The 19,429-nt window shown below is 39.6% G+C and overlaps 1 protein-coding gene across 3 annotated transcripts in view; it reads right to left on the reverse strand.

Annotated features, from left to right (window-relative positions):
* The window catches only part of DGKI (diacylglycerol kinase iota), a 475,885-nt gene that overhangs the window by 93,125 nt on the left and 363,331 nt on the right, over positions 1-19,429 (reverse strand). For all 3 annotated transcript variants that reach the window (XM_032761874.2, XM_058427069.1, XM_058427074.1), the window contains 2 exons: positions 7,770-7,849; positions 5,524-5,568 (listed from right to left, as the gene is read on the reverse strand). In XM_032761874.2, coding sequence (XP_032617765.1) covers positions 5,524-5,568; positions 7,770-7,849 — 125 coding nt within the window. The remainder of the gene's footprint in view (positions 1-5,523; positions 5,569-7,769; positions 7,850-19,429) is intronic.

Below are 19,429 nucleotides of genomic sequence, written 5' to 3' on the forward strand. Positions count from 1 at the left end.
AATGTTGCATACAAATATGTATGTATGTGTCTCTGTCTAACTACAGCCCCAAATAGACTTGCTACTATTTATTTTAATATCTTAAAACCCCTTCATCTCGAACCTATTTTACCACCCATGACTCCTACAGTGGAGGAATACAGAAATGGCATGGCCATTCTTCAACCCAGATTTGGAAGATGAAGAAATAGTGACAGTGGGGTAGAAGATAGAAATAAGCAATATTCTAACGTTTTCAAGAGTCCCTTTGTGTGAGAAAGTTCTCCATTAGCAATAATGACAACTCCAGTACTGCCTTCACCCGTAACAGACAACAGACCTGACCCTAGGAAAGTCTTATTTAATCCCTCATTTGACCCATTTCTGATAGCTTCAATCTAGTCCAAAGGAATGGCGTTCTCCAAAGCTTCTAGCTGGTACTGTTCTTCTCTCTCAGACAAGATAAATCAATTCCCAGGAAGACTCTCTAAATCTTGTTTCACTCTATCTATTGAAGGACTCTTCTAGACTCCAGAAAACAAATGGAGGACAAAGAGATTTCAGAGAAAGGAGAGAGATAAATAAGGACAGCCAGAATAAAGAGAAAGGGGATGAATGAAATATTTATAGGAAAATGCTGTTTGCCTAGAACTAGACACAACTTTGATGGAATACAACACAGACTGGTCCTCCAGAAGAGCAGGCATGTAGGAACAAAGGAGATCAGAGGAGGAACAACTAATGTAGACTCCGATCTGACCAAGAGGTTTTTTTTTTTTTCTTATGAAAGTGAAAGACATCTGTACCACCCTGAAGAATGAAAAGGCTTTTCAATAACGTTTTCTCTATTTTTAGATATTCCAACCATTCTGGTACTATTTTTAAATGAATTAATTCTTAGAGAAAGTAATCACCTGGCTGAATCTATTTTTGCACCTACAGATGAATCCTATGGTATTCACTAAAATCTCAAGTTATAATTCCTACCATTTAATGCCCCATGAAGCATCACCCTGGGGAAATGGGGAAACCCAGGGTGTCTACAAAAAAAACCCTCTAATTGCTCCTAGTTCTCTCTTTATTCTACCCTACTACATCTATAAATGCCTCCTTCTATTCTCCATCCCTATTTTTTCTTTTGATCCTCTTCTTTATTTCTCCTTTCCCTTTCCTCAACTAGGTCTTATACCTATCTGGGGTTCTCATTTATGTACTGAGAACCGTCAGAGTGACTCAGGGTTCCTCAAGCTCTACACTATTGACATTTGGGGCTGGATAATTCTTCATGGTAGCAGGCTTCTCTGTGCACACGATAAGATGTTTAACAGCATCCTTGGCCTTTATACAATAGATTTCAAAGTCTTCAGACCTTGCCAAATGCCCCCACAGGAAGCAAATTCTTCCCAGCTGGAAATCACTAGAATGGCATATCTGCCTCTATTCCTTAGTACCTTTGTGATTTGGGGTTAAGAAGGGATATCATGATTTCGAGGGAGAAAGCAGAGAAGGAATTATCTCAAAGTAGGTGGCCTCAGAAAGCATCCTTATCAAATAAGCAGGTGGAGTCCAATTCTTATGTTAATTATTGTTCATTTGGCAACCTCAAGAATATACTAAATCTGCAAGTGCAATACATTTTGCTTGTAAAACGTTATTAGTTATGGGTTACATCGATGCTACTAGGATGGAGGGGCCTTTGAATTTTGACCTCAGAGATGGTGTAGGCAGGAATTTTCAGCAGGCTATAAATATCTAACACATTCTTGTATAACCCATAATACCTTGTTAGGTTAACATGAGGTGTCATTTTTGAGCTTCAGTGCTTTGTTGGCAATTCACTACGCATTTGGAAAAGGAAGCAACCAAAGCAATGAAATGCTTAAGTGGCAAGAAACTGCCATATGTCTCACTAACAAGGTGTCTTGGGCATGTGTACACCTTTCTAAATGCCACTTTTCTCTTGAGATTTTTCTGGTCTTAGAAAACAGTCAGCTAAAATCCTAGCTGCAAATTAGTGAGCTGACAGGAATTTCTCAAGTTTTCAAACATACTGGTATTAATTTTTTCTCTTCACAGTTAATCCTCCAAGCATATTTAATGCCATCTCATAGACAAGAAATTTCATTAAAAGGCATTTAAGGCATTTTGTCGTTCATGTTTCTTTTTCACCTGTAACACTCCTTACTCCCACCAGGACAAACTAGGGAATTCCGATATAATCAGTTTCTGCACTAAGAAATGAAAGATTTAGTATTAAATTTCCTGCCAGTCACTTTCTACATAAAAATTAATAGCATCTATATCCCATGTGTTTTATAATACACACACCTAGAAAAAAAAATATAGAAATCAATCCATATCTTTTCAGCCTCTCAGTGGCATTTGACACTGTCCATTATTCCTTCCTCTCTGAAATACATTTCACTCTTGGCTTTCGTGATACCACCTTCTCCTTGATTTCCAGCTTCCCTGCTGCTCATCTCAGTTTCCATGATTCTTCTTGACCGATTGCTGTCTTTAACCTGCACTCTTCTTGACTCATGAATAAACATAGATAGAACATTGGGCCCTCCTCTTTAACTGAACTCCTCCCTAAGTGATCTCCTCCGGCCTTGTAGTTTTAAGCACCATCCATCCATTTGCTGATGACTCCAAAATTTCTATCTCTGGGCCTGAATTTTTTCAGTGAGGTTTACTACTCATATACCCAACTGCCTACTCACCAACCCTCTGGGATCTAATAGGCATATCAAAACTAATACAGCTAACACAGAACTCTATTTCCTATGCCTCCAACTCATTCCTCCTTTGATGATCTTAGCCAAACATGAAAGTTTATCTCTCCCAGCTTCATGCTTCAACCAGCTCTCCTTGCCCTGCTCAGGAAATTCCTCATTAGCTTCTCCCTATGCTCTGGCCACGTTAATTCTAACACAGTCTCTTTTTCTTTCCTGTTTAATGAGCAAATTCTGGGCTTCTTGGATCTTTTTTGTTCCAACCATTCCTTCATGCTCAAAGGCCCCTGCTTTTTATCACTCTGCTCGCTCCTTCATTGTCCTAAGGAAGGATATGGGAAAAGATGACACTCCTGACACTCATCCCTGATCACTGCATTCGTTATCCTAGATGTTCAGCGCACAAAACCTTTTGATGTGGCATTTATAATGCAGCAGTTTTGACACCAAGATTTGACTTGACTATAAGTAAACAAAATAATGCCGTAATATTTTGACAGAAAAATATCATTAATCCTTCTGAGTGTTATTACCAAACAATACACGCAATACATAACTCACTCATATTGTAGTATCTTATCCATCCATTGATCTCCATGAATAGTTACAGATAGGGCACAAAAAATATGCTACAAAATGCCCACAATTTTAACTCTCACACCAAAAATGACTACATCATATAAGCCAGGAATAATAAATAAAAGTAGTTTCATAAACCTAGCTAGGATAAATCTAACATATTTTGATGAAGTTGTAAAGGTTCAAAATGTCCAAGAGGAAAACGTATAAACTCTTAAAGACAATATACTCACAGTCTTCTAACTACTACTGCCAATTGTTAGAGATCAGCTCTTACCTTTAAAAGCACTATGCTTTTTTGGTTTTAATTTTTATTTTAAGTTATTGGGTACATGTGCAGGATGTGCAGGTTTGTTACATAGGTAAACGTGTGCCATGGTGGTTTGCTGCACCCAGCAACCCATACCGTAGGTATTAAACACAGCATGTATTAGCTATTATTCCTAATGCTCTCCTTCCTCCCACCCTTACAACAGGCCCTAGTGTGTGTTGTTCCCCCCTCTGTGTCCATGTGTTCTCATTGTTTATCTACCACTTATAAGTGACAACATGTGGTGTTTGGTTGTCTGTTCTTGCATAAGTTTGTTGAGGATAATGGCTTCCAGCTCCATCCATGTCAGTGCAAGGAACATGATCTCATTCCTTTTTATGGCTGCATAGTATTCCATGGTGTATATGTACCACATTTTCTTTATCCAGTCTATCGTTGATGGGCATTTGGGTTGATTCCATGTCTTTGCTATTGTGAAAGCACTATGCTTTTTAAAATAAAATTTACACCTAGATAGTGGCTCTGGGTAAATATGCAAATAGTCACTCTGATGAAAGTTGTGCTCTATCTAAAAAATTAGGTGGAAATTTGTCTTCTAGTGGTTGGTAAAAACAGTCTAGAAGAAGTTCATTTTGTTTTGTTTTTAATGTAAACATATCCTAAGTGACTTTTCTTCCTTTCAAGGCCAGACAGATGGAAGAAAGAACTCTAGAATTGTGGGATACGTTGTCTGAGAAATAAATATACAAATAAGAACACAAAGGCCATTCCTGTCATTAAGCCTGAAGATATGCTGCTTCAGCCAAGGGCAGAGGGTATCATTGGTAGGGGGAATACCTAGAAGGCTACAAGGTATAGGTTTTTCTTTAAATTGTTGTGTTTTCTATTTATGTTAAAGGATGTTAAATTGGAAATTTCAGGCATAGGAAAATAGACATAAAAATCCAAAGTGAAGTGCTAAACCAGGATTTACACATTTATAAATTTAGGCATAGTTATATTCCTCCCCACATGGAAGTATAAAGGGTTTGAAGAGATTTATTTGGAGAGAATTGGCATGCTGTGATTCCCACGTATCTTTCCTCTTAACAGGACAGGGTAAGGAGCCTCTCAGATAAAAGGGCTTTACTGAGACCAGTCAAAGAGCTTCGTTTGGGTTCCTTGCAGTCGGGAGTAATACTGTGTACTAGGGTCTACATCATGTCTGAGAAATCTAATGGGTAAGAAGATGGCTGAAGAGATCTGTGCATCACAAGTGGGATGAGGAAGTTGGAAAGAAACTGCACCCCCAAACTCTACTGGGATAAAGAATAACTGAGTGTTCTCCTACAGACTTTATATGGGCCATAGAGAGAGGCAGACTGGGTTTACTAGATTGTCCAAAAGACCCGGGATGAACCACTCAGATTACATTTTAAAACTGTTGCTTGATGGTTGTAGGAAGCAGGGAATTCTCTTTTTCTGGAGGTGACAGAAAAAAACAGTCCTGGTTGCTAATGGCAGTCATCTTGGACCACAAAGTCATCTAGCCCAGAGGTAAAATTGACAGGAAGAGGAGAACAAAGCGGAAGGACCAGCAGGAAAGTGGAGTGTGAGCCATGACCAAATGGGATGAGAAATCCACCTTGATCTGGACTTTTTGCTTATGTCAACCAAGAGACCCTTTCCCTGCTAAGCTAGTTTCAGCTGAGTTTTCTGGTATTTGTTACTGAAAGCACTCAATTTTATAATCTTTTCTAAATGATCTAGGAGAAAATCCACAGTCTAAATTTGTGCTAGACTAGGGTGGTCCAAAATCAGGAAAATGCAAAAGAATCAGAATACCATTTTCACTAGGTTCTTAGAATGAACTCTATCCCTAGGGAAGATGTGAACTCTAAATCAAAATGAGACATTAATTGAAAGATGGACTTCATTTGGCCGGAAGGTAAGAAACAAGGAGAGTCAATTATTTGTTACCTGGTAATGAACTCTCTGGGAGCCAGAAGAAACTGACTGTAGGTCCTAATGAGAAAATGAAAAAAAAAAATCCATACCTTAAAATTAGTTTGAACAAGCTGCCCCACAACTCAATCTCAGCTGAACTCCCAATTTAATATTACTATGCTCATCTGGAAAGTATCTAACACACCCAAATTCATAAAGGTTAAATAAAGAAGGTAATGCCAGAAATAATAAAAGCAAACCAAGTTGGACTGAGAGAAGGTCATTAAGCTGTTGAAGCCTATAAGTCCTACATAGCGTTTAGAGGTAAGTGATATATTATTATTTCAATCTCCTATATAGGAGACCAGAAGTAAAAGACAGGCAATTTTGTTCTAATAAATGGGGATTATATTTAATGTGCATATAAACTTTTGGCTTGGGAAGAAGGTTTTGGAAATCCCTTTAAACACTTGGAAAGCTTTTCTTTACCTTAGACCAGATACGTACTGTCATGGTAACTGTTTATATTGATAAGTCGCTTAGCAAATAGGGGTTTTAATAGACTACAAAGAGAAAATCACCAACCGCCTCCACACTATCACAAAGTGCAAATTAACAGGGTTGAAATTAATGAGGTTTTACTGGCACATTGTGAAAGCCTGACTCCTTTCATAAAGTTTTATAACGAACTTGTCACCATTGTCATGCCTCCTAGGCTTCCTTGCTAATGAGTGTAGTGATTCTATTTACAGATGTCAGCAATCCTGGGTACCTTTGTCCTTACATCTGTTTCCCACAGGGTTTCATCATATTACTTTCCATTAGTTTTAAAAACTTTTCCTCTTTATCTGTTGAGTTGCCTCTTTTTTTAAAAATCCTGCTTTTAGTTGAATATTGGTGCAATAAGCATGCTATTAAGTTAGTTAAGTTGGTTTTTAACAACGTCAATTCATCAATCATGTATTAACATTATTCTACTGTGAAGTCTTGTTAACAAAGCTCTACATGTGTTAATTTTAAAAAAAGGTAAAAAGGTTTGGTACCAATTATGATTCATTTTTTTCATTACAGGTTTCTGGAGTGAGATTCTGCATCAAAATACAAACATTATTTTGGGAAATGAGATACTAGAAGTTTGGGAACATATTAACAGAATTGGACTTGAGTCACTAAAAATTCATATATTTTAACTTGTTTAAGCAGCTATCCTCAGTCAAAATAGCTTAATGAAGCCGTAAGTGTAAAATTTGTTGACCGTCTTTCTCTCATCCATATCAGCATTCAATATTTGTCTTCTATTTCTCAAAATCAGTAATTTTTCACATCACTATGTGCCTCCCACCTGAATTTATTTCTACCAAGAGAAACAGAATCAAATATTCAGGGCTAAGTGGTTACAACTCAGAGGGATTTTAAACAGTATGTATCTACTTTATTTACAATATTTACCTATGTATAACATGTTGTCTGGGACAGAGTTGCTTATCAAGGGGTATCAGACCACCCAACAGCTTTAAAAATACAAACGTCTAGGCCACACCCAAAAAAACTGACTCTAATATACATCTTTCATCAAAAAAATGATAAAGAAATCGTCATTTATGCTTTTTGCAATTTGTGGAATGGAGATGGTTAAGACTCCCCCTCAAATTTTTGCAAAAACAACCAACAACAATTGTAATGATGAGTTTGGGTCTCCTGGCTTTGCTGGTGCAGTTCGCATTTATGGGAGTGCCATATACGGGGTCACTTCTTTTCTGTTTCTCTAAAGCAATACCAGATTGAGAAAAAAAAATCGATTATTCTTTTGTGTTCTGACAAATTCCTATGAAATGTAGAGGATTTTTCTTTCCCGTAGAAGTGTTATTTATTTTTTTGTTTACAAAATCTAGCTGTCTCTGACATAAGTGTCAGACACAAAACATTACATATCACTGTTTTCTTTCATTATTTATCAGTCCCTGTTGAAATTCTGAACATCTCAAATATACAGGTATGTGTCTGGTAAGATGACAAGTTCCAAGCTATAGTTATGGAACACACCAGGGCAACAGCACCCTGTAGTTAACCCAGTCAATGCTTTCCCATTTCAACCATCTGAGGAGTGAACAACAGAGACGGTGGGAGAGGGTGACATACAGCGTATGCTTCAAGGACAAAGCCACCACATTTCCATTTCCTCTCCAAATGCATCATTTCAGAAGCAAATATATATAGCTGGTAATTGTTTACAAAAATGGAAAGTTGAGGAGAACAAAAAATTGGCTAAATAAACTCACCTCCTGTAGGCGGTCTATGTACATACGGCAAGTCTCCAAATCACAGTCTCCACGCACAACTAGAATACCCAGAGGTATCGCTAAGGGTGAAGGAAGAAGAAAAATCTAAAATAACATATTTGATTTTTCTATATCAGCATAAATGTGTTTCTCATGGTTAAAAAACAATCTCATAAACATTATGGGTTTTTTAGATATGTCCATAAAAAGAAAGAAGTACTTTCTCTCTATACCTTTTTTATTATTTCAGTCTCTTCTTGTTTGCAGTTGTCACACACTTTCCTAGCATGATCCATGTTGCCCCTTGCCACCTGCCCCTCATCTCATTGTATTTCACTGGCCCTGAGATGAAGTGCATTGTCACAGTAACGATGGATTGGCAGAACAGGGAGGCTGCTCGTGGCCAGTTGATAATTATGCTTGCATTTTTTATGCTTATGCATAGATTTATGCTTGTATTTGCAATAGACAACATGAGGATGCAGTGCCAGGGAGGAATTAAAAATTGAGGATTCTGGACATTTACTCCTTTCCTTCCTGAATGCAGAGAACTTCATCTTTTTGTCTGTCTACAACAGTTTCCTATTTATGAGACTTGAGCTACTCAAAGCACTGTTGCTACCTGGTGGCCAACATCAGAACTAAAGGCATAAAATGTTAGAAAGAAAAGAACAAAAAACAGCTTCTAGAAGAGGCAAAGCTTAAAAATCCAACTAATTTTAAGGATGGCCAATGTAAGAGTGGTAACAGCGGGACCTCAGAAAATAAGACAAGACTAAGTTATGCACCTTATAAAATATCCTACTTAGGTAGTGTCAAACACACACAGCGGCTTTAGTATACAGAACCTACTTCAGATAGAATCACAAGAGTCCTGAAATACTGAAAAATAGTCTTGTTTCCAAAACTTAAAAAAAAAAATCTACAAATTTCTCATTTTAAAAGTACAGTTACACTATTAAATCCATGATTTAACATAAAACCTTCAAAATTTTGAATTAACCAACTGGAAAGTCGCAAGCAAATGATAAGACAGTGGTATTCTCTAAGAATTTTTTACAATCATTCACTCATTGAATGTATATTTAAAGCCATCATCAATAAATGTGTCTGAAAATACAAAGTACTAGGGCCTTAAAAATTCAATACACAGAAGAAGATACATTTAAAATGCATAAAAAACCTTGAAGAATCTCCAAGTAGTAGAGAAGGCATATATGTAAACAAAAAAATGATAAGTATAACATAGGCCATATTAAACGTATGAACTTTGTCATTTGAAAACTATAGGAAAGAGGGGCTAATTCTTGCCTTGGCGGAGGGGTAGATTTTAGGCACTCTGAAGAAGATGAAGCCTCATTTGATGTTTTAGCTAGAGGAGCAAAGGTGGTCTAGAGAAAAAGAAATAGAGTTTGTATCTCAATGTTACCTCCTAGTTTGGTTTCTGCTAGGGAGACCTAATCGATCCTACCACCCCATCCCTTTATGTTTCTAAAGTCCTGCATACATAAATCTTTAAGGCATCCATGATTTTGTGGAACTATGGAAGCCTGTGAGTGAGTGTGGATTGTTTACCTTCACTTCCCAATGCCTAGTAAAGAAATGGTAGATATTCAATAAATGAGTATAAAAAGAGGGAGGAAGATGGGCTTAACGACTGTTTGGATGCAAAAGAGAAAGTCTGTCTTTCAGGTGCAAGTCACCTGTCCAGGGTAGACAAGAAGCAAGGTAAGCAAGAGGCAGTCAGTAGAGGATAAGGAGCACTCGTAAGTGTCATATCTTTGGGGAAGTAATAATCATTCTAAAAGAATATTTCTCCTTCATTTAAAAGATAAACAGAAGCATCAAAAAGTTTTCAGCATGGCAATCATGCATCTTTGCAGAAAATGGAAGGGAAATTCAATAAGGAGATCTCTTAAAAATAGTGATTAATCATCTTCAGCTAGACCTACTATAAAGACTGAAATAAGTTGATCCACCAAGATAATAGCAGAATAGAATTTCTAATATTTGAGGAATGATGAGAAAAAGTTGGAATTTTGACATAGATAATAAATCTGGAAGTGGAATATAGCTATCATTAACATGAGCATCCACATTGGAATCTTGCTTAATGATATTTCCTTTTAATATTAAATGTGCAAAAATAGAAAATAGATTTTAATCAATGTTTATCCATTTGCCTAAGTTAGGAGATATATTTTATAGATATGCAGGAATCCCATCAACACCTCTGATTTCCTTCTATTATCAGTGTTTGGAGTTAGTCTGGTCCAAGCATATATTCAATGTACTTGGTAGCAGACATTTCAAACTACAATTAGAGATATGAATTCCTCAAGATATGAATTCCTCAAGATATGAAATCAAGAGGAATAGCTAAAAAGAAGTTTTCAAACACGTGTCATTCATCTCTAATATGGGTATAAAATCAACAACTTTGCCTGTTCTTCAAGGAGCAAAGTAAGAGTAACTGCTTTTGATTGAACAATACTTAGCTGTTAATTGTGAGGAAAAAAGAAAGAAAAAAAGGGCGTTCTCTACCACAATTTTATAGCATGATTACCAACAACTGTCAAATCTATTCCAAGAAGGTAGCAATATTCAGTAGAAAGGATCTGCAGTCATCCACAGCTGGGTTCAAATCCCAGTATTGCTTTGGTCTTGCAAATTACTCAACTTAGCTACTTAGTCCATTCTTCTGAGCCTTGGTTTAAAGCCTATGGTGTTTAGAATAGATGTCATATAGGATTTTGTGAAGATTCAATACAACACTATATTTAAAAACAAATTATCAAAACATCAATTTTTATTCTCCCTTACTCTTTTCACTATCTTTTGAGCATCTGTAGCCAGAAAATAGACGTACCCAATCATCTATCTTTTAATTTAACGTAGTACTACAAGGATTAGCTAGCAGTAGTTTCATAAGTTATATTCCAGTTTTCTAAAAACTAACTTCTACTCTTTCTGCCATGTAAAAAAACAACTGTAGTAGAAAAATATTGTAATCTGACACTTCCATTTGGGCCTTTACATGGCGAAGAGAAAGCAGAAACTTTTCAAAAATTACCATCTTCCTTCTACACTATTGTTAACCAACTGCCAAGCTTCCTTGACATTTCCTCTATTTTACTCAGGAGTACTGAGAGCACTCACCACCTGAGCACTAGTGTCACTATCCCTGAGCCCAACAATTCATCTTATTTTGGTAGCAGAGACTTTAAGTCCAGGAAGCATGAGTCAATACTCAACCTTCATAATGGAACTTTTATTGCAGGGATCAAATGGAATTCACAAGTTCTAACTAAGTGAAAAGAACAAGCTGTGTTCTAGAATAAGATGGCAGATTTAATGCACATATTAATCTCTCACCAGAAATACTACTAACCTACAGTAAATAGATTTTTAAAAGAAACGAACAAAAATAAGGAGAAAATAACAGATGAAGCAGATGAAAAATTGGTAACTGACTCAGAGCCCTTAGAGAGTCAAATCCTAAACCACTAGTGGGGATAGACATGAACCAAAACAATTTGTACTGCAAAACCCTCAAAAGGCTTGCAAACTGGCAGTACCAGGTGCCTCAGAAGCGAGGTTAAAGGAGGTGGTTAAGATAAAAGCAATGGATGTTAGATCACCAGATATCCACCACCCATTGTGGAAAGGTGCAGTTACTTAACAAAAAATGAAGATTAATTGATCATCTGAAGACTGCAGTGATCCCCAGCTTTCTTCCCACACTGAATTCCCCAAAAGCTGGCAGCCGGAACCTTACTTTCTTGGAAAAACACTGGAAAACTCATCTCAATGGAATCTGACAAAACCATGAGGAAATATATTAACATGAGAACAGGCCCACTACCAACATTTCTAAGGCTCAAGGCAAGAACATAAAGACCTGCATTCCATATTTCTATATATTTATAAGTTTAATGTGAATTCCCAAAACTGTTAAATGAAATATGTTCTATCTTCCTATCCTGATAAATATTCCTTTGTAGTTACCTAAATGAGATGCTGAAACTCATAATTCTTGTACTCTAAGGAATATCAGAACAAAACACAGTGCTTGTGGTCCATAGTCAGACCTCCTTCTCTTTCCACTCCATGGATGTTCAAAACATGAAAGACCTTGTGCGTATGTATACAGATATTACAGACCACACCCCCAAGCTTTCTCCAAAGCCCATGTAAACTGCTGCCCCAAAGGGCCTTCCTTAGTCCTATGCCCACCCTACATGACTCCTGTGAGACTAGACCAGAAGAAGAGGCCTACGCAGATCCTAGAAGCAGGTCTGGAGCTGTTGGGGCAGGAATTCTAAGAATCCAAAGCCCAGTCTAGAAAAGGGTAGAGAAATCCCTAGATGAGCCCTTTTCCTTAGCACTTTTGACATATCATCCCATGAAGCAGAGCAAAGCCAGAAATGGGACATATCTGGGACATCTAAAGCTGAAGCACCTCTCCCATAGGTCTAAAGACAGCACTGATTCATCATTCCCAAGAAACAGTTCGCCCAGTTCCCCCACATTGAAGCTTGAAGTCAATAAGCTTTATGCATGAGCTCAGAACTTCCAGGCAGCTTTGATGTTTCCCACTTTTAATAATGAAGAGAAAGGCAAAAGTGATCAGAAAATTGAGAAATATTTCTAATGCAGAAGCCAAAGATCAAAATAAACAGGATCCTCCAGGCAAGATAGCTGAACAGACACAGCCAGAAGGAACATCTGCCATCGAGGGACCAGGACATCAGGAAGACTGGCACACTCTAAACAGATCTTCAGAAGGAAGGTATTGAGAATGGCTAGAGGGAGGACACAGATGCTGGGCTTAAGGGGGAGGAAGCTGGAAACCGTGCAGGGGCTACCATACATCAGTTCCTGGCCCTCGGTGACCCCTGGGGTAGTGGTGAGTTGAGCAGGGAAGGAACGACATACTCTCACCATGGACTTATAGAATCCTGGCAGCAGGAGACCACACGACCCCCACAGAAACTTAAGCTAGAAGGCACAGTTGCTTAGAAAGGTGGTAGGGGCAGGGCTCCAGCCAGTGTGGAGCCCAGAGGGTTTGGTGCAGCAATGTCCGCAGTGAAGCATGACCAGGGATACCCATCCCCAAGGTGTCCCATGCTCCCCTAGGAAACTTTAGCCTTAGGCAAACTGTCAGACCTGAACAGAGAAGGGCCAGTCTGACCTGAGTGATCCCTGTATGCTGGCGTCTCCTGCTTGCAGTGCAGCCGCAGATGCCCAACTGGGATGTCTCCCAGGGACATGCATAATAGCTCCTGTGCTGGCTGACTGTGCCTGACAATCAAATAGCTCCAGCACAGTGGCCTCTGCCAAGGCACGTCAGCCCACCTGCACCCTCCCACCACTGCAGCATCCTTTGTACCGCTTTGCTGGCATGCGCTCATCCAAGGCCACCCCCATATCATTTTGCCAGTGTGTGTGTGCCAGCAGACCTTGCCTACCCTTCCCTGCTGGAATGTATCTACAACCCACTGTGCCACTGTTGCCAGCATGAGAGCAACCTGCCTCCATTCACCCAGCTGTACCCCCACTGTTAGTACCAGTACACAAATGAAGATCAGTAGCCCCACTCCCTGCCCTATGCTGCCATTGCCTCCAGTGTGAATGCACACATGGAGACCACCAGCCCCACACCCACCAGTGCCCCACCGCATCCACTATTACTGCCACCTGCAAAAGCCTGCACGGAGGCTGGAAGCCCCTGGCCCACCAGTGCCCCACTCCAGCTGATGAGCATGCATCTCATCACACTGCTGCTGCTTCTGGCATGTACAAATGAGCACAGATCTCACATCCACCACCCAGTGAAGCTCTTTGGCTGTCACTGCCCATCAGGACAACAGGTTCCTAACCTTGAGGAGCCAGAGAAGAAAGCGGGGGACCCAAAATGAGCCCACCAGAGTTAAAGCACACAGCTCAGGAGTGTTGGGCTGAGCATTTGCCCCCTAAAATATTCCAGAAATGAAGCCAGTTGACCAAACCCACCTTATACCATAACCAAACACCCAACACCACCAAAGAAAATAAAAGCAAACAAAAACCAAAAACATCTGAAAGATAGCAACTTCAAAGACTGTAGGAAAATCAGCCCACAAAGATGAAAAAGAACCAGCGCAAGGACTCTGGCAACTCAAAAAGCCAGAGAGTCTTCTTACCTCCAAATGACTGCACTAGTTCCCCAGCAATGGTTCTTAACCAGTCTGAAATAGCTGAAATGACAGAAATAGAATCAGAATATGGACAGAAATGAAGATCATCGAGATTCAGGAGAAAGTTAAAACCCAATCCAAAAATTCTAAAGAATACAATAAAAGGATACAGCAGATGAAAGATGAAATGACCATTTTAAGAAATAACTAAATTGAGATGCTAGAGCTGAAAAACTCAAGAATTTCAGAATACAACAAAAGGATACAGCAGATGAAAGATGAAATGACCATTTTAAGAAATAACTAAATTGAGATGCTAGAGCTGAAAAACTCAAGAATTTCAGAATACAACTGCAAGTTATTAACAGAATTGACCAGCTGAAGAATCTCAGAGCATGAAGACCAGTCCTCCAGAATAACTCAGACAAATATGAAGAAAAAGTAATGAAGAAAAATGAACAAAATGTCTGAGAAATATGGGATTATTTAAAGAGACCAAATCTATGACTTATCAGCATCACTGAAAGAGACAAAGAGAAAGCAAGCAACTTGGAAAACACATTTCAGGATACCATCCATGAAAATTTCCCCAACCTTGGTAGAGAGGCCAACATTCAAATTCAGGAAATGAAGAGAAACCCTGTGAAATATTACACAAGAAGATCATTACCAAGACAGACAGTCATCAGATTCTCCAAGGAAAAAATGAAAGGAAGAAAGTTTAACGAAGCAAGATGGCCGAATAGGAACAGCTCCGGTCTACAGCTCCCAGCGTGAGTGACACAGAAGACGGGTGATTTCTGCATTTCTATTTGAGGTACTGGGTTCATCTCACTAGGGAGTGCCAAACAGCGGGTGCAGGACAGTCAGTGCAGCGCACTGTGCATGAGCCGAAGCAGGGCAAGGCATTGCCTCACTTGGGAAGCGCAAGGGGTCAGGGAGTTCCCTTTCCTAGTCAAAGAAAGGGGTAACAGACAGCACCTGGAAAATTGGGTCACTCCCACCCTAATACTGTGCTTTTCCAACGGGCTTGGAAAACGGCACACCAGGAGATTGTGTCCCGCACCTGGCTTGGAGGGTCCTATGCCAACGGAGTCTTGCTGATTGCTAGCACAGCAGTCTGAGATCAAACTGCAAGGTGACAGCCAGGCTGGGGGAGGGGCACCCGCCATTGCTCAGGCTTGCTTAGGTAAACAACACAGCCAGGAAGCTCGAACTGGGTGGAGCCCACCACAGCTCAAGGAGGCCTGCCTGCCTCTGTAGGCTCCACCTCTGGGGGCAGGGCACAGACAAACAAAAAGTCAGGAGGAACCTCTACAGACTTAAATGTCCCTGTCTGACAGCTTTGAAGAGAGTAGTGGTTCTCCCAGCACGCAGCTGGAGATCTGAGAACGGGCAGACTGCCTCCTAAAGTGGGTCCCTGACCCCCGAGCAGCCTAACTGGGAGGCACCCCCCAGTAGGGACAGACTGACACCTCACTGGGCCAGGTACTCCTATGAGACAAAACTTCTAGAGGAATGATCAGACAGCTGAATTTGTGGTCTCATGAAAATCCGCTGTTCTGCAGCCACCGCTGCCGACACCCAGCCAAACAGGCTCTGGAGTGGACCTCTAGCAAACTCCAACAGACCTGCAGCTGAGGGTCCTGTCTGGTAGAAGGAAAACTAACAAACAGAAAGGACATCCACACCAAAAACCCATCTGTACATCACCATCAACAAAGATCAAAAGTAGATAAAACCACAAAGATGGGGGAAAAACAGAGCAGAAAAACTGGAAACTCTAAAAAGCAGAGCACCTCTCCTTCTCCAAAGGAAAGCAGTTCCTCACCAGCAACGGAACAAAGCTGGATGGAGAATGACTTTGACGAGTTGAGAGAAGAAGGCTTCAGACGATCAAACTACTCTGAGCTACGGGAGGAAATTCAAAACAATGACAAAGAAGTTAAAAACTTTGAAAAAAAAAATTAGACGAATGGATAACTAGAATAACCAATGCAGAGAAGGGCTTAAAGGAGCTGATGGAGCTGAAAGCCAAGTTTCGAGAACTACGCGAAGATTGCAGAAGCCTCGGTAGCCGACGCAATCAACTGGAAGAAAGGGTATCAGTGACGGAAGATGAAATGAATGAAATGAAGCGAGAAGGGAAGTTTAGAGAAAAAAGAATAAAAAGAAATGAACAAAGCCTCCAAGAAATATGGGACTATGTGAAAAGACCAAACCTACGTCTGATTGGTGTACCTGAAAGTGACGGGGAGAATGGAACCAAGTTGGAAAACACTCTGTAAGATATTACCCAGGAGAACTTCCCAAATCTAGCAAGGCAGGCCAACATTCATATTCAGGAAATACAGAGAACTCCACAAAGATACTCCTTGAGAAGAGCAACTCCAAGACACATAATTTTCAGATTCACTAAAGTTGAAACGAAGGAAAAAATGTTAAGGGCGGCCAGAGAGAAAGGTCGGGTTACCCACAAAGGGAAGCCCATCAGACTAACAGCTGATCTCTCAGCAGAAACTCTACAAGCCAGAAGAGAGTGGGGGCCGATATTCAACATTCTTAAAGAAAAGAATTTTCAACCCAGAATTTCATATCCAGCCAAACTAAGCTTCATAAGTGAAGGAAAAATAAAATACTTTACAGACAAGCAAATGCTGAGTGATTTTGTCACTACCAGGCCTGCCCTAAAAGAGCTCCTGAAGGAAGCACTAAACGTGGAAAGGAACAACCAGTACCAGCCACTGCAAAAACATGCTAAATTGTAAAGACCATCGAGGCTAGGAAGAAACTGTATCAACTAACGAGCAAAATAACCAGCTAACATCATAATGACAGGACCAAATTCACACATAACAATATTAACTTTAAATGTAAATGGGCTAAATGCTCCAATTAAAAGATACAGGCTGGCAAATTGGATAAGGAGCCAAGACCCATCAGTGTGCTGTATTCAGGAAACCCATCTCACGTGCAGAGACACACATAGACTCAAAATAAAGGGATGGAGGAAGATCTATCAAGCAAATGGAAAACAAAAAAAAGGCAGGGTTGCAATCCTAGTCTCTGATAAAATAGACTTTAAACCAACAAAGATCAAAAGAGACAAAGAAGGCCATTACATAATGGTAAAGGGATCAATTCAACAAGAAGAGCTAACTATCCTAAATATATATGCACCCAACACAGGAGCACCCAGATTCATAAAGCAAGTCCTGAGTGACCTACAAAGGGACTTAAACTCCCACACAAAATAATGGGAGATTTTAACACCCCACTGTCAACATTAGACAGATCAATGAGACAGAAAGTTAACAAGGATATCCAGGAATTGAACTCAGCTCTGCACAAAGTGGACCTAATAGACATCTACAGAACTCTCCACCCCAAGTCAACAGAATATACATTTTTTTCAGCACCACACCACACCTATTCCAAAATTGACCACATAGTTGGAAGTAAAGCTCTCCTCAGCAAATGTAAAAGAACAGAAATCATAACAAACTGTCTCTCAGACCACAGTGCAATCAAACTAGAACTCAGGATTAAGAAACTCACTCAAAACCGCTCAACTACATGGAAACTGAACAACCTGCTCCTGAATGACTACTGGGTACATAATGAAATGAAGGCAGAAATAAAGATGTTCTTTGAAACCAACGAGAACAAAGACAAAACATACCAGAATCTCTGGGACACATTCAAAGCAGTGTGTAGAGGGAAATTTATAGCACTAAATGCCCACAAGAGAAAGCAGGAAAGATCCAAAATTGACACCCTAACATCACAATTAAAAGAACTAGAAAAGCAAGAGCAAACACATTCAAAAGCTAGCAGAAGGCTAGAAATAACTAAAATCAGAGCAGAACTGAAGGAAATAGAGACACAACAAACCCTTCAAAAAATTAATGAATCCAGGAGCTGGTTTTTTGAAAAGATCAACAAAATTGATAGACCGCTAGCAAGACTAATAAAGAAGAAAAGAGAGAAGAATCAAATAGATGCAATAAAAAATGAAAAAGGGGATATCACCACCGATCCCACAGAAATACAATCTACCATCACAGAATACTACAAACACCTCTACGCAAATAAACCAGAAAATCTAGAAGAAATGGATAAATTCCTCGACAAATACACCCTCCCAAGACTAAATCAGGAAGAAGTTGAATCTCTGAATAGACCAATCACAGGCTCTGAAATTGTGGCAATAATCAATAGCTTACCAACCAAAAAGAGTCCAGGACCTGATGGATTCACAGCCAAATTCTACCAGAGGTACAAGGAGGAACTGGTACCATTCCTTCTGAAACTATTCCAATTGATAGAAAAAGAGGGAATCCTCCCTAACACATTTTATGAGGCCAGCATCGTCCTGATACCAAAGCCTGGCAGAGACACAACCAAAAAAGAGAATTTCAGACCAATATCCTTGATGAGCATTGATGCAAAAATCCTCAATAAAATACTGGCAAACCGAATCCAGCAGCACATCAAAAAGCTTATCCACCATGATCGAGTGGGCTTCATCCCTGGGATGCAAGGCTGGTTCAACATACACAAATCAATAAATGTAATCCAGCATATAAACAGAACCAAAGACAAAAACCACATGATTATCTCAATAGATGCAGAAAAGGCCTTTGACAAAATTCAACAACGCTTCATGCTAAAAACTCTCAATAAATTAGATATTGATGGGACATATCTCAAAATAATAAGAGCTATCTATGACAAACCCACAGCCAATATCATACTGAATGGGCAAAAACTGGAAGCATTCCCTTTGAAAACTGGCACAAGACAGGGATGCCCTCTCTCACCACTCCTATTCAACATAGTGATGGAAGTTCTGGCCAGGGCAATCAGGCAGGAGAAGGAAATAAAGGGTATTCAACTAGGAAAAGAGGAAGTCAAATTGTCCCTGTTTGCAGATGACATGATTGTATATCTAGAAAACCCCATTGTCTCAGCCCAAAATCTCCTTAAGCTGATAAGCAACTTCAGCAAAGTCTCAGGATACAAAATCAACGTACAAAAATCACAAGCATTCTTGTACACCAATCACAGACAAACAGAGAGCCAAATCATGAGTGAACTCCCATTCACAATTGCTTCAAAGAGAATAAAATACCTAGGAATCCAACTTACAAGGGATGTGAAGGACCTCTCAAGGAGAACTACAAACCACTGCTCAATGAAATAAAAGAGGATACAAACAAATGGAAGAACATTACATGCTCATGGGTTGGAAGAATCAATATCGTGAAAATGGCCATACTGCCCAAGGTAATTTATAGATTCAATGCCATCCCCATCAAGCTACCAATGACTTTCTTCACAGAATTGGAAAAAACTACTTTAAAGTTCATATGGAACCAAAAAAGAGCCCGCATCGCCAAGTCAATCCTAAGCTGAAAGAACAAACTGGACACATCACGCTACCTGACTTCAAACTATACTACAAGGCTACAGTAACCA

Source organism: Hylobates moloch, unplaced genomic scaffold (genome assembly GCF_009828535.3).
Source record: "Hylobates moloch isolate HMO894 unplaced genomic scaffold, HMol_V3 SCAFFOLD_1, whole genome shotgun sequence".
NCBI classification, from domain to species: Eukaryota; Metazoa; Chordata; class Mammalia; order Primates; family Hylobatidae; genus Hylobates; species Hylobates moloch.